The sequence below is a fragment of the Pteropus medius genome, unplaced genomic scaffold (genome assembly GCF_902729225.1).
Source record: "Pteropus medius unplaced genomic scaffold, Ma_sr-lr_union100, whole genome shotgun sequence".
Classification (NCBI taxonomy): domain Eukaryota; kingdom Metazoa; phylum Chordata; class Mammalia; order Chiroptera; family Pteropodidae; genus Pteropus; species Pteropus medius.
The window spans coordinates 52,109,991-52,131,710 of record NW_024344378.1 but is presented as its reverse complement, the minus strand read 5'-3'; the positions used below and the strand labels follow the sequence as shown (position 1 = coordinate 52,131,710).

The 21,720-nt window shown below is 44.0% G+C and overlaps 2 protein-coding genes and 1 pseudogene across 2 annotated transcripts; all 3 read left to right on the top strand.

Annotated features, from left to right (window-relative positions):
* The first annotated feature begins 3,846 nt into the window (after window positions 1-3,846).
* On the top strand, window positions 3,847-7,390 carry LOC120609591 (pulmonary surfactant-associated protein A-like). Its single transcript, XM_039872226.1, has 5 exons — window positions 3,847-3,968; window positions 4,784-4,975; window positions 5,259-5,378; window positions 6,160-6,237; window positions 6,722-7,390. Exons 2-5 carry the CDS (start codon window positions 4,804-4,806, stop codon window positions 7,096-7,098), a joined length of 747 nt encoding a protein of 248 aa, XP_039728160.1. The 5' UTR covers window positions 3,847-3,968; window positions 4,784-4,803; the 3' UTR covers window positions 7,099-7,390.
* Window positions 7,391-12,402: 5,012 nt separating this feature from the next.
* LOC120609915 (uncharacterized) lies at window positions 12,403-12,521 on the top strand (annotated as a pseudogene).
* Window positions 12,522-13,660: 1,139 nt separating this feature from the next.
* LOC120609590 (mannose-binding protein A-like) lies at window positions 13,661-18,389 on the top strand. Its single transcript, XM_039872225.1, has 5 exons — window positions 13,661-13,812; window positions 15,177-15,366; window positions 15,768-15,884; window positions 16,979-17,053; window positions 17,707-18,389. Exons 2-5 carry the CDS (start codon window positions 15,186-15,188, stop codon window positions 18,078-18,080), a joined length of 747 nt encoding a protein of 248 aa, XP_039728159.1. The 5' UTR covers window positions 13,661-13,812; window positions 15,177-15,185; the 3' UTR covers window positions 18,081-18,389.
* The last annotated feature ends 3,331 nt before the right edge of the window (window positions 18,390-21,720 follow it).

Here is a 21,720-nt window from a genome sequence, read left to right as displayed (position 1 = left end):
TTTAGGCTGCTTCCGCCACCCGAAGGCCCATTTTCCATCACTCACACTAGATCCTTCTTGAATTGTAAGTCTAGCTCATGTTTTCCCCTCTGAGAAGCTATCATGGATGCTGTCCTCACATCCCTTCCCCTTAGCTGGATGGGTCTCTCCTTTCTCGGAGTCAACTGTCCCCACTGCCATAGTTACTCACTCACATCTCTTCTCATGCACACCTGAGGGCAGGCCTCTGGGCCAGTCACTGTACGGTCCTCCCAGCTCTAAGCCCAGAGCTGGACCACAGTGGGAGCACAGTGAACGAGGATGTGAAGGGAGTGAGCGAGGCGCCCCTGCTTCCTCTATCCAGTGGCTTGCTTCCTCTTGCTTCCTCCTCCTCCTGGGATTGGAATTTGCATGAGCTTTCTCAGGGCGCCTCTCTTTTATCTCATCTGCTATGAAGGCTTCAGTGAGGGGTGATGAGGTGGGAGTAACATGGAGGGTTCAGGTAACCAAGCCCTGTGAACATCAGGGCTTGATTTTGATTTTTTGTGATGGAAACAGGAAACTCTGAAAGAATATTTGAATTCAGGCCTGACCTTGTTGTATTTTTTTTTTTCAGAGAATGATCATATTACTCCAAAGATAGGCTAAGGACAGTAGAACCAGGTGTAAGGGACTGTCCAGGACAGCTGTGCTAGTCTAATAGTCCAGGTAAGAAAATGAAAACAGGATCTTGAACAAATATCTACACTTCTGCATTCACTGGAGCATTATTCACAATAGACAAGATATGGAAACAACCTAAATGTCTATGTGTGAATGGGTAAACAAGATATGGCATATATACAGTGGAATATTATTCAGCCACGAGAAAGAAGACACTCTTGCCATTTGCAACAATATGGATGGATCTTGAGGGCATTATGCTAAGTGAAATAAGTCAGACAGAGAAATACAAATAGCGTGTGATATCACTTGCATGTGGAATCTAAAAAACCCCAAACATAGGAACAGAGTAGAGTAGTGGTTACCAGGGTCTGGGGGATGGCAGAGACAGGGAGCTGTTCGTTGAACGGTACACATTTCCAGTTGAAAGATGAATAAGCGCAGAGGATGTAATGTACAGCATGGTGATTATAATTAATGACATTGCATTATATACTTGAAAATTGCTAAAGGAATAGAACTTTAATGTTTTCTCCACAAAAAAAAAAAGGTAATTATTTGAGGCGAAGGAGGTATTAACTAACGCCACTCTGGTAATCATTTTCACCGTATGTAAGTATATTAAGTCAACATGTTTTACATCTTAAACTTACTCAATGTTATGACATTTATACTTCAACAAAGGTTAATAAAAAAAAAAAAAAAGCCTAAAACAGGATGTGCTACTCTGGAGTTTGGAAGGCACACAGGATAGTATTGAAAATGCTAAGGGCAGAGAGAAAGATGAGAAGGGAGCATTGGTAAAAAGTTAAAAGAAAAATAAATAATGTAAATTTTTAAAGAAATTACCAGTTTTAGGTAATGGAAATAGATTTATTTATTATGTTATTTTTTTTAATGAAATGACATTTATTTGAGAGGCACTAATGTAATATATATTTATTTATTGAATGTATCAGAAAATAACAAGCTCAATTCTCTTTTCCTTCATGTTGTTAATCTGCCCTCTAGATTCCTGAAATTAGACCATGATCCATGTATAAGTAGTAAGTTGACTTGTTTATCCCTTTGTCTTCAGGTACAAGTAGAACGAGTACACGCTTCTGACTGTGGGAATATTACAATAGAGAATTTAAAGTGAATTATGGGAGACCTGGGCAACATTCTCTCTCTATCTCTCTCCTCTCATATTGTGTGTGTGTGTGTGTGTGTTATTATTATTGTGTGTGGTGTGTGTGTGTCGCGTGCATTAATAAGCCAATGTATTGTGTGTGTGAAAGGGCATTCAGAACACTCCAGACAAAAGAAAAACCATAATTGAAAAAAGAGAGACATGAAAAGCACTATTCAATTCTGTACACTTGGAGCATTCTCTTTTTAAAGGTTTCAGAAGGGATAGTGGGGGGACCCAGGATGAAGAAAGAGATAAGTGCCAGGTAGCTAATTGCATAGTTATTTTATTACAATTTTGTATAACATATTTTTATATATTGCTGCTAAGCTACGTGACTTAAATAATTATATAAATAAGTAACTTAAGTTATTAAATAAAATATTCCATGATATTCTATCACTTTTTAATGAAAATAATAACTGAATCTGATAATTTCTAGATTTTAATGGTTATACTGTGGTTCTATAGGAAAACACTTATGTGAACTATAAATTCAAGTATTGGGATAATAGAGTATCATGTTGGCAACCTACTCTCACAGGTTCAGAAAAAAATTTGTACTGTACCTGCAACTTTTCTCTAAGTTTGATATTGCTTCAAAATAATAATAAGGAGAGAAAATCGAGGCTGAAAAAGTTATATAATCTGACCAAGGCCGCATGGACAATAAGTAGAAGCTTTGAATTGCAACTCAGGTATATATCTGACTCCTAAATCCACACCCTCCTCCACCGAACACATGGCCCTGGACATCCTGGCTGCCACTCCCAGACCCTTCAAAATCTGCCCAGGAAGACCTCTTTTACTGTTCCTTCGCCTGCAGACCAGCCCCACTTTCCCCAAGCTGAGTTGAGGTCCTTTTGGTGGAACTGCTCCCCCACTTACCACAGTCTTGCCCTGGCCCTGACTCCCCTATCCTGCCTGGCCTGGCACCCACATTAGGGCACGAGGCAGGCAGCAGCAGTGCAGCTGGAAGCACTCAGCACTCCAAGTAGCCTCTGGCTGGCTTCCTGCTCCTAAGAGTGGGGTTTCATCTGCTGAGCTTCCACTCTCCCGAAACTTCTCCCATTCTGCCTGAGTATCTCAAGATTTTTCACACCACTTACAAGTAAGCAAGACAATTTTTTTTCTTTGTTCTCCACTGTAACCATCCCTGCAGTTTGAGATTCCCTCCTAATCAAGTGCTTGAACAGGGGATCTCATCAATTAGGGGTTCATATGTTATGCCATCACTTAAAGACATCACCATTGCAGGTTAACAGACAACTCCCATGCCAAAGTACAAAAATGCTGCTCGCTTGTGACTTTCTGGACCTTGCCCTGCCTCCCCACAGCTAAGTTTTTCCAGTACAGAGCCAATGGAAATATGCATTACCTGTGATGCCACAGTCATTACCTGTGACTCTGAACCACGTGCCGACCAACTCCACAGCAGGCTCCAAGAGCAGGAGCTGGGAAGTCGGGGGGCGGGAGGGGGAGGTCACACACATTATAGTTTGTTCCAGATCAATCTGACCACTCTCAGCTTGAGCCATGGCCTCTGCACTGTCTAGAACCACATGGACCCTTCCAAGGGCAAAAGAAGCTCTGGAGCTGGAATAGCCCCAGGAAGGAGTCCCATGGAGATATTACTGAATGTTGCTGAACTGTCCCTTTGCTCTCCTGGGAAGAGTCCAGATTTGATATGTTCTTTGCTGGTGGTGGGCATTTGGGGGTTGGTGATCCTGGACTGTGAATGTGTCACCAGCTAAGACTCAGGGCTGAGGCCCAGGAGGGGGAGGGCTCCCTTGCCATATGCTTCTATTTGGCCCTGTGTAAGTGCTCTCATCCTGCACTACTTGAGAACCTGGGTGGGGGAATGTGGGAGGCCTTCAGCCCATGGGAAATGTGCCTTCCTACAGATCTGGAGTTTCTCTTTAGTAGGTATCCTAAGTGCCCCTCCAGGCTAAGTGCTCTGCGAGGAAATGTGCTGTGTAAACAAGATGGTTGCTTCCTGCCTGGCCCTCCTCAGAGTAGAGGCCCTTGTGATAGGATCCTCTCCAGGGTGGAGAGGAAGCCTGGTAGCCAGCATTCCTATAAATAGTGCTGTCCACCTCCCTACTCTGACCTGGAGGCAGAGATCCACATAGGCTCTGTTGCTCTGTTTGTGTGGGTGAGTTTAGCCCCATCCCCTTGGTCTTCGCCAGGGCATATGCTGCAGACAGTAAGAACCAGCCCAGTAGTTACAGACTTCACTAAGAGCCAGGGTGGGAAAGAGTTGGGAGTTCTTCTACAGAATCATAACTATGGGTGCAGGCAGATGGGCTCACAAACATCCTCATGCGTTGCTGGGCTCCTTGGCCAGGTCTGTTCCCACCAAGAACTCAGCAGTGCCCTCCAGGGGGAAAGACAGCCAAGGAGAAGGGGACACCCCAGCAGAAGGAGGGGTCTCCCCATCATTGACCACCTTGGAGTGGCCAAGCCATAGACCCTGGTTCATCTTCATTCATCCTCCGGAACATGATCTTTTAGAACCTGAAAAGAGGGTAGCTGAGAGTATGCGAGACAGATGGAGTGAGCGAGCGACCACAACCCTCCTCCCAACAGCCTGGGAAGGACAGGTCATGATTGTCTCTAGGACATAGAAGTTTCAGTTGAAGTTGAGAGTGGTGAAGTGAGTTATCCATGGTCATATGGCAAGATATAAACAGAGACTCCATTAGAAGACAGGTCCTCTGACTCTCCAGAGCTCTTTATACCTCTTCTTGCCCAGGTACCATACCACCTCAAGCCAGAGCAATGGGGCATAGACCATGTTAGATGCCAGGAGTTTCCAAGGATGGTTTGGCTCTTCCCAGAGCTCCTTTCTATCTGTACTTGCCCTGGCTCTTAGGCTCCACCGTGTGCCTGAATCTTGACAAAGCACAGCGAAGGAAAGGGAGACCTTTTTAATGTTTCAGATGGGCTGATGGCCCTTCCTTTTTGCAGGAGCAGCTGGAGCAGAAGCCATGTTGCTGTGTTCTTTGGTCTTCACCCTCATCCTGCTGGTAGTCTCTGGAAACGAATGTGATGTGAAGGAAGTTTGTGTTGGGAACCCAGGCATCCCCGGCACTCCAGGATCCCATGGTCTGCCGGGCAGAGATGGGAGAGATGGTGTCAAAGGAGATCCAGGACCACCAGGTACTGTCTGAGAGACCTCACCCTCAGCTGAGGGACAGTGACCTGTTTTCAGGAGCCCCATGTGTTCAGGGCTTTGGGCTGGGTACAAGAGTCAGCTGGATGGTGAGGCATGCTGGGAGTTTCCCAGGGCCCTTACACTGAATCGGCCCTGGAGGGTCTCTCTTCAAAGTGCCCATGGAGTGGCAGGTGAATCAGCCCAGTTGATAATGGAAGTCCAGCGACATGAGCCTTACCCAGTTGTGGTTGATAGATACCATACATCCATGTTCCCTTCTCTCTGCAGGCCCCATGGGCCCCCCTGGAAGAATGCCAGAATTCTCTGGGTGTAATGGGCTGACTGGAGCCCCCGGCATTGCTGGCCAGCGTGGAGACAAGGGAGATCCTGGCGAGAGGGGCCCTCCAGGTGAGCAGGATGGGGCAGGTGGGCAGTGGCAACATGGACACAGTGCTCATGTGACTGTTACATGAAAGATAATGAGGATTAGTAAAATCATGGAAGCCCCCAAAGGGCATACTGCTCAACCTAAATAAGAAAATGTGAGGTTGAAGAGAGAAATCCACAGGATCTGGGTAGTAGGCCACAATGCAAGAACTGATGGATGTTGAAAGTGCTTCTTCACGCATCATAGCTGCTGAACAGAAGACACAGGGTGTCAGGTATGGGAAATGGGGCAGCACTAAGAGGCAGGGGAGATACTTCTTAGGGCCAAGGTGCAGGGGCATTCTGAAAAGTATATGGGGATATGTGGACCAAGGATCCAGGTAGCGGGAGTAATAAGGAGCCACCATGCAGAGGGGAACTCCGAAGCTCTGAATAGTAATCAAGGTCCATCAGGAGAGTGCAGAGAGAACCACACTTGCCCTTGATGAAAGATAGGGGAAGGAGCCCTTCCCAGAAACTAGGAAAACCTACAGAAGTGGGCAGACAGAACCATTCAAGCGTGTGTCAGGAAACGAGAGCCAGGAGGGCTCAGCAGGTGCAAGGCTGCATGAAAGGACAGTGTGTAGGGAATATGGAGACAGTGTCTAGTGTTTTGAACCCTTACTACTTGGGGCCTGGGCACTGGGTGTGAACCGGTAGAGGGAAGAATGACAGACTTGCAGCTGCGATCACCACCTGCTTGGCAACAAGTGAGGGGTCTCTTTTGGACTGCCCCTCACCCTGGGTGGGGATCTCTCTACAGGGCTTCCAGCTTATCTAGATGAAGAGCTCCAAACGACGCTTCACCAATTCAGACATCAAATCTTGCAGTCATTGGGAGGTAAGGGGACCCATTATGACCTTGTAAGGTAGGGGTCTCCCATAAGTTCCCCTTATACTCAGCATCAGGCTCCAGAACCTAGAGACTTGACAAACAGGTGTGGACATGCAGGTCTTGGGGAAAAGAATGATACTTCTCTTTTCTGATGACTTTGATGGCCCAGAAGAGACAGAAGTGGACACAGATTAGCTCTCTATATCAAGGGAAAGCAAGTTCTCTGCCTATCTTGCTTTCTATTGAATCGCTGAGAATTGTAATTTCTGATACATAATGAGACGGTTAATAAGTAATTGTTAAATAGATAAATGAATGAATAGAATGATGAGAACACAGAGGAGAATTTAGAAAGACTAGGATAGGAAGAGGGAGGAAAAACAGAGAGAGAGGCAGATGAAGAGATTAGAGAGAGCATAAAGGCAGAGAGCCTAAGTGAGGGAAAGAAGCTTAGAGACACGATTAGTAATCAAGATTCCTCTGCTCTCAGTCCTCAGTTTGCAGGGATCCATGCTGGCAGTGGGAGAGAAGGTCTTTTCCACAAATGGGCAGTCGGTCAATTTTGATGACATTAGAGAGACATGCGCGAGAGTGGGTGGCCGCATTGCTGTCCCGAGGAATCCAGAGGAGAATGAGGCAATTGCAAGCATCGTGAAGAAGTATAACATTTATGCCTACCTGGGCCTGGCTGAGGGCCCCACCCCTGGAGAATTCTACTATCTGGATGGGGCCCCTGTGAATTACACCAACTGGTACCGAGGGGAGCCCAGGGGTCGGGGCTCAGAGAAGTGTGTGGAGATGTACACAGATGGGCGGTGGAATGACAAGAACTGCCTGCAGTACCGACTGGCCATCTGCGAGTTTTGAGTGAGCATCAAAGCCACAGGAGAGATAGGGTTCTGCCATGCTTTTCAACCTTTATCCTGCAGATCCACCTGATATATGAGATGCTATAACTCCTTTTCAACAAAATGTATTTGTGGCTATTCGAATTGGAGACATTTTTAGCAACTTCACTCCTCAGCAGGGCCCCAGCTCTTCCTCCATGATCACTAATCAGTCTGATATGCCCCCAGAGCCTCTTCTCAGCACCGCATGCTACATCACCACTCCTAACTTTGCCCTTTGCCAAGAGATAAAGACTTCCTTCTTCCTCTTATTGTCCAGTTCCTTCATTTACAAGCGGCAACAGTGAGGACCTAGGATGGCAGGTCCCTCCAAAATCACACAAAGAGTGCTTGTCCCCTGGCCCCCTATACTGTTTCTCTGCAGCCCACTGCTGGGCCAGTCTCATCAAGGTTTAGTAGTTCTGATAAAAACAGGCAAACTTCTGTGAAATTTCAAGTGTGTGGAGCTAAGGACACATTCTGGATTTTCCAGCAGCCTGGGGGCTTCTGGGGGCACACCTGGTCAGTCTCCTCATGAGGTCAGAAGGCCAGCTAGTGCCCCAACATGGTGGAGGCCAACCCAATAATAGTGATTAACATGTATTATTTATGACTTCTTTGAGTCTTGGGGTGCCAACTCAACTCCCTGACTAAAAGCAGCTAACCTATACCTCTAGAGAAGATCTCACTCCCACCCCAGACATAACTCAAGTAACTTCTTGCTGATGGACATATCCCCACACCACTTCAGGTCTCAATAAGGCATTCACATGACTTATCACACCACTGACTACTGATTGAGCACATGCTATGTACCAGGCACCTTGACAAGCACTTCTAATACATCTTATGAAATATTATTTAATCTTTACATAATGCCTGGGGACCAATATTATCGTTCCCATTTTTTATATGAGGACACTGAGACTTAGAGATGTTAAATGTTTTGGGTTTTCTTACATGGAGGAAGTAGGCTCAAACCCATTTACCCAGACCTGAAGCTCATTCTCACAATCACCCTGCCCTCTCGCTGAACAGATGATTTAAGTATAATAAATCATTATTGCATTAATGTCAGTTTCCATTGCTCTAGTTCCAAGGAATATCACATTTCCGTATTTATATAAATCTACTTAACTCTGGCTGTGAGCGTCCACTTATGTGAAAAATGGGAAATTCAATCTCAGGTTATGCTTCCTTTGTTGCATGGGAGGGGCAACCTGCTCTTTACTCACAGGTTATGTGAGCAAATGGGGAGCTACAGACATCTGGAAAAACATATAGAAGAACAAGAGTATTGATGGCTGGCATTAAGATAATTCTTGTTCTAAGTCCACCTGGTCCATTTACGGGTGGTGATAAAATGCCTTCCTTCCCCACTCAGCCATCTAGATGTTTTTCATAGTCAGGGCTGTGTCTCAGGCCTCTGTGAGCCATCTCAGTCTCAGGCGTGCATGAAATGGGATCATGTTCCCATGCCAAGGGCTGTGTAGAAAACAGACCATGTCCCTACTTGCATTAGGAGGCAACCACATATTTTGTCTCATCTTCAGAAAGGTCTACACTTCTTCCAACTTCACATTTTTGAATGCTCTTCTTCACTGCATATAATTATTTTCTTGGATAAGAGGAAACTCTGGATCAAAACCCACAAAGCCCGATAGGAAAGAGCAGAAATATTTCTCATTCTTTCATGAATGATAAATTTTAATCTGGTCACCTTGCCACATGTGCTTAGGCCCAGCACAGAAATTGTTGAGCCTTGCCAAAAATTCAAAAAAGCAAGAAGTATGTTTTTCTTGTTTTACAGATGAATAGTCTAAACTTCCAAAAAGTAATGTTTTCTTGTTTCTTGTTAGTTTTATTTTTTAATTTCTTTACAGTTTTATTTGCTATTGTTAAATTAATTATTGCTGATTTATAAGAAAACTATTGATTTATTTTTCATTGATCTCATATCCAGCCATCTTTTTGGATTCTCGTTTACCCCCTAATATTTCTAATATAATCGATTCTCTTATATTTTATGAATGCATGATTGCATTTACAAATGACAGAGATTTTTCCTCTTCCTTAGGATATTTAGATTTCTTACGTATCATTTTTATCTTTTTATAGGTGCCAGGAGCCCCTATATGTTGTTGAAGACAATGATAGATAATGTCTTTTGGGGGCACTGAATGTTTAATGGGAACACTTCTAATATTTCACCATTGAAAATATTGCTTGTTTTAGGTTCCTAACAGATACCTTTTATCAAGGTAAAGAAGTTCCCACTTCTTCCTATTTTATTGAGATTCATTTTAATCCTGAGTATATTTTGACATTTATCAGATTTTTTTGACATTTCCTTTAGTCTGATAACACCAAAATGGTTTCAAGTGTGGGTTGACTCATCTCCCATTCCTGGGTACTAGCATCTGGGGCCCACAGGGGAGAACAAGAGGCTTTAAGTGCCTCACCTTTTCAGGATAGTGTAATGCTGCAGGGACCCCATCATGAAACATGCAAAGAGGGGCCTGTTCAGCATGAGTGGTTTAGTAATTCCCATGCCCTTGATCAGTTAAGGAGGACTAAACAGAAGAAAGGAGGCTGATGCACCTTGGGTGGAAATTATCCTTTCTTCTCTTCTTCCTGTGGAATCAGGGAGGGGACTGTTCTATCCTCCTCCTACTCTTTGCAAGTAGGGATACCCCAATTACTTTGCCTTCCCCAATTAAGTCACCTAAGGCAGGAATAGGGGGGATTATCTCCTATTCCAAAACTGCTGAAGTACCAAACCAGTAGAGGGCCTGATCTCGCTGAGGCATGAGGAGATGAAGAAGTAGGAGAATAGAACTGGCGTAGAAGTGTTTTGGGGCAACGTGGACTTCCAACACTTGGATGAGTCTCCCAGGGGCTGTGTGAATATCAGTGTCATGGAGGCTACCTGAGACTTTTTAAACCCTACTCATGAGCAGGTTGCTTCTTGGAGCACAGGGAATGGAAGAACAAGAGACCATGAATTGAAATGTCCACTGACATGTTGTTGAGGGTGGAGAATGTGCAACTGAAGGCTTTTACAGAGTCCCTTGTCTGAGGAACCAACTCCTGAGAGGACATAACTTGTCAGTTATGCAAGGAACTCACCACCCAGTCAGAGTGGGCTGAGAAGAAGCAGTGTCCCCATTGACACATAGGTCCTCCTGTGAGCAGGCACTGCCCGCCCTTGGCACCATCATTATCTCTACACTCCACATGTGCAAATAAATAAGAGAGGTCACTGCCCACCCTTCACTTCAAGAAGCCACCACTCCACAGCCACAGTGGAGATGAAACTGAGATCTCAATGACAAAAATGGAGAACAATTATTCATTTGGACTACGTTTTAATTCAACCCTAGAAAATTTGCACTGCAAGGGTCTAAGAAGAAAATGTATGAACAATTTTGGGACCATGTTTAGTTTTGAGAACAGGATGAGCTTCAAGATTGTGTATGTCTGCAAGACTCTTAAACTTGTTATATATTAAATTAGTGAATTACATGGTTTTGTTTTTTGATGTTGAACCATCCTTGCATCTCTGATATATACCCTTCTAGGCCTACTGGATGATACTCTCATCACATTTAGTATGTGCCAGGCACTATACTTGTATTAACTCATGTCATGTCATCTTCATTAACCCTATTACATAGATACTATTATTATCCACAATTTACAAATAAGAATATTGATGCAAATGCAGATTAAAATGATTTGTCAAAGTTCCTGGGCTACAAATACAGGAAGTCAGATTTCAGAGACTGTGCTATTAACCACTAATGCATGGCTGAACTCTAAGATAGCTGTTTTTTACTTCAGGCTTTCCTGTGGGTTCATGTCTGCCCCACATCATATAATTATTCTGATGTTAGGGGCTACCAGGGACATATTTTTCCCACGACTGGAAAGAAACAAGAAGAGGCCACGTTAAACCTACAAGCACACTTAAAAATGCTGCACCTTTCATGTCTGCTCACAGTCACGTGGCCAAGCCAAGCACAAAAGGATTTGGGGTGTTTACTCCACATACTCTAGTGCAAGACTCTGCAAAGTACTATGACAAAGGGCTTAGATATACAATTCCACAATAAAGAGAAATTAAAAATGAGGAATAATAATTCAAACTATCATGATCGTATTTGCCAAATTTATTATCTTTTTTGCAAAAAAACAGTTTGTATTTTATCGTTAGCTCTATAGTTATTTCCTTACTTTATTCATTGATTTCATTATGTATTTTTATTTTATTTATTGATTTCAATTTTCTTTCCTATTTATTATTTATTTATTCCTTATTTATACTACCTTATAAATACATCAATTTATACATTTCATAGAGTCAGCTATCCTTGGAAGATTATTTTTGAGGCTTCTTGTATCAATGAATTTTTCCTCTGCTTATTTCCTACTGTGTTTAGTAATTTTTACAAGGTTAACTCGAATTACCTGATCTCCATCTGAGCAAATCCTGAGGTGCCTGGGTAAAGGATAAGGTCTTCCATTGTTTTTATGTCCTCATGGCACACTAGGTTGTGATAAGCTGGAACACTTCAAAATCAATCCTTTATCATGGCATAAACAGCAAAATGTAGTAATAATTATCATAGCAAATCATAGCAATAGTATACATTCAAATGCCAGATCTATGAGAAGACAGACTTGTGGCTATGCATGCTCAAGGGTGGATCCTTTTCCCTTCCAGAGTCAAGGCTTTCTTGTTATATCCCTTTGCTTACAGTGCAGATCCCTCCTTCCTCCTGCCTTCTTCTCTCCCCTCCATCTGAAGCCAGAGTTTCTCTAAGTCTGTAGCACATATGGGTCCTGGTTTTATGTAAATCATTTGGCTTCAAATTTCCACATTTCTGGGAGGCCTGACCATTTGCTGTATGGGTTGAATGTTCCTTGTCCTCTGAGCCTATGGGCCCTTCAAAGTTGCATCAGTGGCACTGGGAAACAAGCCCTAAGAGGAGTTTTCTTTACAATGGACCCCTCTTAGTTCCTGGCATGCTCTTTTATAACAGGAACCTGGGATGGCTGCTGAACTGGGCATAGGGACTTGAATATATAGGACCAATGACCTTTGAGAAGTCAAAACACCAATCACAAAGCAGAGTGAATGAAAAATGGCCCAGTTCCCGCTCCCCACCAGGAAAAAGCAAACCTGCTGAATTGCTTGATGGACTATTTCAAAGAGTGACTGTAAATTTGGGAGAGGGGAAGAATCAAAGGTCATGTTAGGGTCTTGAAAAAGGCCACTTGTGTCTATGGCCATGCCACCCTGAACAAGCCCGATCCCGTCTGATCTCAAAAGCTAAGCAGAGTCGGGCCTGGTTAGTACTTGGATGAGAGACCACCTAGGAAGACCAGGTGCTGTAGGCGTAAAAAATTAAAAATAAGGGATTGTAAGCTAAGGTCCTTGCAATCTGTGAGGTCAACTAAGGGTTGCCTCACCTGAAAAAAAAAAAAAGCCACTTATTCAGGCTCTGGCAATAAGAACTGGACTCTCTTGGAAACCCAGGCATGGAGGAACCAAGGACTGGTCTGGTGTCTGCCTTGCTCATGGTCTCTGCTTCTCTCTTCACTCTCTCGGTGAGTCCTTCATGTGTGCACAGCCCTGGGTTGAACCCTGGACACAGGGAGGTTAATTAAATGCAGCTTCTGTCCTAGAAAAGTGGACACAGATGTTTGCTCTAGCTGGAGAGAAATCAAGAAAGCTGCTTTGAGGACATGATGCTGGAAGATTCAGTTGTTCCCTTAATGTCGATTGAGCATCGACTGTTTCCAGGTACTCTTCTAGGTGGGGATACAACAACTGGGGACAAGATCTCTGATCTGATGAAGTTCTTGTTCTCAAGGAATGAGGTGGTCAATAAATATACAACCAAATGAAGAAGACAAGGTTATATAGAGATATAGGCAGAGAATTCAAACAAAGAATTACAATTTTGTGATAGAGTGGATACTTAAAATTAATGGTTAGAGAAAGTCCTTTCTCCAGAGATAATATTTCAGCTGAAATCTGAATGACAACAAACAATTATGCAAAGATAGAGGGCCGTGTCCTAGGCTGGAACAGCTAATGCAAACACCCACATTCAGCTTTGAATATAAGGTATCTACACACTTCTCCTTGTGCCTCAGCCCTATGACATGCTCGAAGAAGATATTTAGCAAATGTTCTGAATGAAAATGGAGGAATGAGGTGACTCTGTGTTGTCAGTGTTGTGTTGAGGCGTGAACTAATTAGAACAATGAATACAGAGATGTGTGCCTGTGCAGTGTGTGTGTGTGTGCATGTATGTGTGTGTTTGGTAGATGTTTATACTTATCTCTTCTGAAAATAAATTTCTGCAGAGAACTATCCCGAGAATCTGTGGTCCTAGAGGATCAGTTATCCAGTTGTAGAGATAGATGCATGGGAGGAGACAGTAGATGGAGTTTAGGGTATTAAAGTAGAGAGCTGCCCAGTGCTATGGTTGGGAGAACACCAGCAGCCCTGGAGCACTGCCCGGCATACAACAGTTCTACAATGGTTATTTATTAACCTCAGCTTGAAGGCCAGTTCAGCATTGTCTCTGGTCACCAGGCTAATTGGGCCTGACATTGCTGAAGCATCTGCTAAGGGCCTGGGCTGAAGGACAGCTTCCCTGACACAACCTCCATGCTCTGAGTAAGTCATTTCTGGAGAGCAGAGGTGGATCCCTAGGCTAAGAGTCTGGCCACTTGACTTGATCCTGGTGAGGTCCAGGCAGGGAAGAATGGAAGTGAGATGTGCATGCTAGCAACATGTTTAAGTTTAACCTTGGCCTCTAGCATAATCAAGGAAGGGGGGAAAAGGGAAAAAAAGATAGAAAGAGGAATGGTGGTGGAGAATGTGATGAAGAAAGGTCCCTTCCAACTCACTCCTTCTCCTGAAGGAAGAAGAACCCTGGAGGAAGGGAAGGATTAAGGGAGCTTGGCAGGGTAGGCAAGGGCAGGTGAGTAACAAGGGCCAGCGACATTGGGATTATCGGCCACAGAAGAGCAGAGGGAGAGGCCCATTGGGGCTGGCCTGCCAGGGCTTCCTGGAAGAGGAGGCAGCTTGAGTAAAAGATGGAGAGGAATCTGACAGCTGGATGGGGGTTCAGAGCTAGAGAGGCCTGTGGGCAACATGCAGAGAACACTGTCATGAGCTGAAATCCTGCCAGGCCCAGCGTGAACAGAAATTTTAGGAGCCAGGGTTCTGGCTGGCAAAAATGACCTCTCAGCGGAAAATCTCAAAGCAAAGGAAGGAGGCAAATGTAAGTCTCATGTGGCCAGGATCAATGACCAAAGAAAGTTTCATGTGAGGTTCAGAGCCCTGCCTCAGGTCACTCTGGGTCCTGAGCCCCCAGCAAGTGCCTGCTGCAAAGCAGAGACTTTATACAAAATGATTGACAGGCTTCTGGGGAAAAGTCTGTGGTTGAGGGTTGTTGGGGCCCCAGGGTGTAAAACAGAAATTTTTATGTGAAATGAGAGAATGGATGTTGTAAACCGGGTCCCACCAACAAATGGGCCTTATGGGACTTGAGGTCACCTGCTATAGTCTAAGTCTAGCTCTAGGGCCCATAGGAAGGTAAAGAAGATGCAATAGAATCTCACTTGGCCCTCAAGGAAGGGAGTTAAGAAATAGAACAGCCAAAGCTCACACAGACAATGAGCTCGCCTATGTGCCAGGCCACCAGGAACCGGCCTAGTCTGTCATTTCCAGACCCTGTGGGTTATCATGTATAGGGGCTGCCTAACCCCCTAATCTTTATACCCAAAGGGGCACTGGAGACCCAGGGAGAACAGACCCCTATTACAGTCCTCTTGCATCTACCTTTGTTTCAGCACTGATCTAATACCTTTTACTTGTCTGTCTCTCTAGTAGCCTGGGAGTGAATCACAGCCCAGGGCTGTAAATTCCCCTCTGTGTCTACTGCTCTGAACACAAGGTCCAGCACACCAGAGGTGGTAGCAAATATTGACTAAAGATGAGATAGAATTATTTTCCTTGACTTTCTCCGTGCTAAGGTAAGGACCATGTTCCGGTTTTCATCACTTCCTGTCCTTATGTGTGTGGTAACGGTGTCCTGCTCAGAAACAAAAACCTGCGAAGATGCCCAGAAGACCTGTTCAGTGATTACCTGTGGCATCCCAGTCACCAATGGCACCCCAGGCAGAGATGGGCGAGACGGACCCAAGGGAGAAAAGGGAGAACCAGGTACAGGACAGGCTGGTCTGATTTCTTAAATCTTTACTCCCAAAAGGAAACTGTTCCCTATAAGGGATCTAGCACAGAGCCATGAGCAGGCTCATCTTTCATTATGATGGGTGATGAATCACTCAGAATAACTCTTGTAAATGTCATTCACTCCAAAACAGAGATGCTTCTGTGGTTCTCCAGGATCCCACATTTTCACATAGCAATTGGTGATGTGTGGCTGTCTATAGAGAGGGAGCTGGTCTTTGGGATGGGCTATCCCCTGGGATGCAGGAAGATCTTTCTTCTTGGGTCACGCTTAGTTCACCAGTAGTTTCTGGGGTCAATGTGAATCGGGTATCGAGCTTTTGGAGAAAGAGATTGAGCGACAGTCCCTGGATCACATATCCATCTTCCAACAGGGCAAGGACTCAGAGGTTTGCAGGGCCCTCCAGGGAAATTTGGGCCTCCAGGAAATACAGGGGCTCCTGGGTTGCAAGGAGCAAAGGGCCAAAAAGGAGATCGTGGAGACATTTCAGGTAAGGAGCTCACCCCAGCACGGTGTGGGCCTATGAGATCCAGGGCCCTGGGAACTCGAGGGCCAGGTGGGAGGTGACGCTTCTCCTGCTGCCCCACTGGCAGATGCTCACTTCTGCTTCCTGACCCAGTACTCTTGTTCCTCTCAGTCTTACTTGGGGCCTGAGGGGATTCCCAAGGGTGCCTGAGTATAGACTTTGCAATCCTGCGGGCCACTCCCTCAGTGGATCTCTTCAGGAGACGAGCCTTGGCCCTCTTCAGCTGGAACATCCAATCTGAGGTTCCAGGCTGCGAGGGAGGAAATGGGTCCTCTTGGGTGTTGGTTTTATGTCTATTGTCACAGAGAGGCATGAAAATGGCCTGTCTCATAGGACCCCTGAATAATGGGGACCATCGTAGTAATGTATTTAGAGTGAAATAAAGTAAATCAATAACAACAAATAAAAATGGTGACCTCATAGTAATGTTTATCTAGTCGCCCATCAAAACAATAAAAATACTAAAGCGTTTGCCTGGAATAAAAAATGAAAGAGAAAGATTAAGAAAAATTTTCAAAAAGAATAGTGAATAGGGCCTTTTCTGATAAGTAATTATAACATTGCAGTATTTAAGCAATACATGCAGAAAAGAATCCAGAACTATAGTTTACAAGTTATTGTATTATTATTGTTAGTAGTAGTACTAGTTTCAGAGTTATAGTTCACAAGAGTTACGAACTGTATCTGGAAAGGCAGAAATGCAGTTGTGTGTGTTTTTTCTTTTGCTTCTTTTAATTTTCTTATTTTTCTGGCATAAGCATACTTTTTAGTAAGCTAACTTTTGTCCCCATACTCTGCTCAGGAATGTGAAGTACAGTAGTGGGAATGTAGTCAATAATATTATAACAACTATGTACAGTGCCAGCTGTGTATTAGACTAATTAGGGAGCTCACTTCATAAATTATATGTGTCTAACCACTATACTGTACACCTGAAATTAATGTAATATAATATTGAATGTCAATTCTACCTAAAAAGTAAAAATTTTTAAAAATATTCTGCTCTCCAGTTTAGGGTCTTCTTCTGAATAAGTACCCTTCTCCCTATTGCTTTGTAGCTACTGAGACTAAGCTGGCTAACTTAGAGAGAGAAATAAGGAGCCTGAAGTCAGAACTGGACCACATCAAAAAGTGTAAGCCTTTTTTCTGTCCCTTGTGTATTCCTGGCTCTCACCTTTTCCTTCAGAGCTCTCTAGGTTTTTGGGAGGGTGGAAGAGAACAAACAATTGTGAACACTTATTATATAGCAGGGCCTGTGCTAGGTTGGCATTTTCTCATAATGTGGTTTCATTCAATCCTCTCACCAACCCTATTTGTGGGTATTATACCTATTTTATTTACAAGTGAGAAAAAAATGAGTCCAGGAATTTTAGATAATTCATTCAATGTCACACAGCTGGGAAGTAGCAGAGGAAAGATTGCATGGAGATCTGCTATCTCCAGAACCTTTGTTCCTTCCTCAACATCCACTGTTCTTAGACGGCTATCCATGCCTCTTTCTCATCCTGGTGCCAAGCCTGAGAGTGGGGCCCAAGCATGTTTTCCTACATTCACCTGCACTGGGACACTTTGTAACAGATGCTTGTCTCAAGGCTCAAACATCCCAAGAGATGCCAGGCTTTCCGCTAGGCCTCATTCGACAACAGAGGCATGCTTCCTTACTAGGATTTATGGTTGATCATGGGCTATTTTCCAGAGTCCTGAGTTTCCAGAAAAGAGCTTTTTTGCCTACTGTCCTGTGCTTGGCTCCAACCGAGTCAGACTCACCTACCCTTTTTAATTTCAGTGCAAATCTTCTCCTTGGGAAAAAAGTCTGGGAAGAAATTATATGTGACCAATGGTGAAATTATGCCTTTTTCCAAAGTGAAGACTCTGTGCACAGAGCTCCAGGCCACTGTTGCCACCCCCAAGAATGCCGAGGAGAACAAAGCCATCCAGGATGTGGCCAAGAACACTGCCTTCTTGGGCATCACAGATGAGGTGACTGAAGGCCAGTTTATGTACATGACAGGAGGGAGACTGACCTACAGCAACTGGAAAAGGGATGAGCCTAATGACCATGGCTCAGGGGAAGATTGTGTGATTCTTCTAACGGATGGACTCTGGAATGACATTTCCTGCTCTTCCTCCTTCCTGGCCGTCTGTGAATTCCCAGCCTAAAGAAGCAGGTTCTTCAGCCCCTTCTTGGCTCTCTGCTGAGCTCTCTGCTGCTCTAAAAGATAATTTAATGATAGTTTTTCCATGCCCGGTGTTGATTCATTCCTTCATGGGGATGGGAAGAAAATGAAGATGTGTTTGATTGTGGGATGAGGAAGTGAGGAGAGGCTGATGGTGGGGCATGAAAATTTCTGATCCAGTTTGTGGTTTTGTGGCGTGATCGATTTAATTCTAAGACCCACGGAGCCAATTGAGATGAATTATGAGCCTTTATTATGAGCCTTTATTAGCCGGCCGACGACTGACTCTACCACGCAGGGTTAGAGGAGATTAGCCCCGAGCTCCCAAAAGAGGCAGTTTATAAAGCCTAGAACCACACCCTGGTTTAACATCAAACAAGCAAACAGATTAACCAGACTCTAGTTAACATCAAACAAGCAAACAGATTACAGAAGCAGAAGGTGGCCGTTAGCATATCTTTGCCCAGAACCACACCCTTAACAGTGGCAAAGGACACCCTCTGTCTTGCCTAAGAGCATAGCGTTGGGTCATAGTCAACCATGGGAAGGGCTAAGTCAAGCCCTCTTCTTTTTCAGTGAGCTTACTGCAGCCCACCAGAAGGACCAATGGAGGGTCACATCTGGGTAGAGTCAGCAGCAGATCTCAGCCTCCAAGAGATCCAACTCCTTTTTGTTCAAGTATTGCTACTACTTGATGCCAAACTCTCCTGCCCTTTATTCCTTCCCATGGCAGCCCAGCCCTGTCTATGACGTGGATATTGTTTTCAGTTGTTCACGAGTTGTACCAGAAAACCTTTCACCACCAAACTGTAATGAATGGCAATACTCAATGTCAGTGTTAGGATGTCCAAACCTGAGGAGAATTTTTATAAAAAATTTATTTGAGCTGAACAGAGGATACACCTGGAAACAAGATCTCAACAGACTAAGAAAATGCTTCTCTGAATGACAATTTGCAGCTTCTTCTATGCATTTAGAATTAAGGAGAGAATGTAAGGAAGATGGCGTGAAGGTGGGAGAAAGCAAAGGGGCATGGATTACAGAATAGTTGACAAGATTCTGTGCTCTCTCGAGGGTGGTCTGAGGGATCTGAAAAGAGGTATTCCAAAGGTGTGTTAACCTAGATGCCCGGAAACAATGGACAGGGCTTGCTTAAGGCAAAGATAAACCTTTTACTAAAGAAATTATGTGCCTGGAGTGTGACTACCCACCATGACCACCCTGTTAGGCATCTAAGATCAGATCACCCTATGAGGTTACTTTCCGTAAAAATCCTTTCTGCCCACACCAAGGCGCCTAACAATGATTAGTCTCAGGGATTTCCTCACCCTGCCCACGTGGCTGATGCCTCCTTATAGTCACTAGGGTGATCTTGAGGACAAGAGACAGTTTTTCCTTCTTGCACACTTTTAGGAGACTGATTTGATATTGTGGCTTATGTCAGAATCACCAGAGGGAAGCAAATGGTAGGCAGGCTCCTGACCTCCCTCTCCACAGAGCACCATCAATCCTCTTCTTTCCAGGACTTCCTTATCCCATTATAGGTCAATAAGTCCTTTATTAGTAGAGACAAGGAAAAATTCCCTCAAAGGTGTTTCACTCCCTGTGAGTCAAATTATGCAGCATCATCCAGTCAGCAAAATCAAACCTCCCTCTGAGCAGGGTTCTGACACTGCCTTGGCCCAAAGTCTGCTCGTGACCATGTATGGTTTTTTTCTTTTAGCAATCTCAGGGTCAGTGGAGTGGATATTATATAATGTCCATGCAGTAAACTTGGAGAAGAGAGCAAATTCCAGCTACAACTCTATGCCATTCACAAAATGAGATTGGAAAATATTTCATAATTAAGCCAAGGGCCAGTTTAACTTAATGAAATATTTTTGTTAAAATAGTTTTCCATTTTATTTTTCTTTGTACCTGAACTACCAGAGAGAGCACTTCATACTCAGCATGTGCTTGATGAGTATTTGTTCAATGGACACACCAAGAAATTCCCACATGAATGAGTGGATTGGATGCTGAGAAGTGAATATAGGAGAGAGCTCTCTCCCAGGTGGCTCCTTCTGCTGGGCTGTCAGGGCAGGGCTGAGGGCTGGACTGGGAAATACTGAAGGCATTGGGGCTGGTAAGGTTATAGGACATGTGTTCTTAGCCCCTAGCACACCAAGGCTGTTGCATCACTGAATTTTCTATCTCATGTGGCTCCTCTTCAAGCACTACACTTGGAGGCAATGTGAAGAGTATTTTTGTGATAGAGTCACAAAAATAGAGTATTTTTGTTTATAGAGTCAAACAATTCAGTATTTTCAATTCAAATTCAGACTGCTTACCAAAGGAATAGGAAACTGCTTAAAATTTAGAGGTACACATGAAACTGTAGGTTTTAGTAGATGGAAAAAGGAAAAACCAGAAACTTTTAAGAAGAAAAGAAGATACACATACTATAACTCAAAAACAAAAGAATTACTGTAATCAAGCATGAAAGTTGCCTCTGAATTTTCTCATAGCCGAGACAATGATAAAAAAAATGGACAGGTTACTATTACATAACTGTTTCTATTTTATGTCAGGCATAATGGGTCAGGGGATCAGTCATCATGGTATACCCTGAGAGGAGTGTCTCCTTTCTTTACGCTGTGCATAAAGAATAGTATCTTCACTTGTAAAATTGTAAAAAAACAGTCATATACTTCTCATAGATTGATCCTCAGTTTGCCTCCTCAGTAAGGGTAACACAAGAAAAATCTACAGGACAAGCTCAAATTCTTCCATTCCTCTTTCGAACTTCTCCTTCATTAGTTCTTCCCCTGATCTAGCACCTGATAATCTTTTCAGAGCTCCTCTCTCTAAATGTATCCACTTGCCACCATTCTCTTTAGTCTACAATTGGGGCAAATATCTCCCTATATTCACTCTCCAGTTCTTACCAGTAGACAGTGGGGCCCATGCAAGTTAGCTCATGAGAGTCCAAGGATAATAACTGCAGTTCATCCAGTCTTCCCAGGATCCGGAACAAGAGTGAAATTATGGCTTCAAGGTGACTCTCCACACAGCCTCTCTCATACTCTCAAGAACTGAGAGCAGGCAGTTTCCTTCACTAAAGGGAAATACAATGATCAACATCTCTTGCACAGGGGACCTAATGAAGATAGGGGCTCCAAGGACAAAACTTTGGGGCTTCAGTCAGCACATTCCCCTTGGGACTTTAGAAACAGTGATTACTCTGAGTGACCTCTTGAGCCCCGTGTTTACCATGTTATTTCCTAGGCTATCTTTTGAACCAAGAAACTGGCAGACATATCTGAGCTGCAATCTTTCTTTCTGCCTCTTGCAAGAGTAAAAACCTAAAGGTCATGCTGCAGAGCATTCCTGGAAAGGAAGCTGGTATTTAGATCTTTGTGGAGCCTGGGATCAGACTTCAGGGTAATGCCCAGGGGAGAACAAGGCCTAGGTCTCTGTGTGCCATGTTAGGGCTGAAGGAAAGACAATTTAGTGAGTGGGAAATCTAGAATGTAGAAGCATCTCTCTGACTAATGCACCAAGTGAAATGTTGGATCTCTGGGCTTCAATCTCCCTATCTATAAATTGGTCTGTCAAGACTGGATGAATCAATGGTCACACGA

Coding starts and splice junctions, on each gene's coding strand:
- LOC120609590 (XM_039872225.1), top strand. CDS start 15,186: ATGTTCCGGTTTTCATCACTTCCTGTCCTTATGTGTGTGGTAACGGTG. Junction 15,885..16,978: donor AGATCGTGGAGACATTTCAG/GTAAGGAGCTCA, acceptor ATTGCTTTGTAG/CTACTGAGACTAAGCTGGCT. Junction 17,054..17,706: donor ACTGGACCACATCAAAAAGT/GTAAGCCTTTTT, acceptor TTTTAATTTCAG/TGCAAATCTTCTCCTTGGGA.
- LOC120609591 (XM_039872226.1), top strand. CDS start 4,804: ATGTTGCTGTGTTCTTTGGTCTTCACCCTCATCCTGCTGGTAGTCTCT. Junction 4,976..5,258: donor AGGAGATCCAGGACCACCAG/GTACTGTCTGAG, acceptor TTCTCTCTGCAG/GCCCCATGGGCCCCCCTGGA. Junction 6,238..6,721: donor AATCTTGCAGTCATTGGGAG/GTAAGGGGACCC, acceptor CTCTGCTCTCAG/TCCTCAGTTTGCAGGGATCC.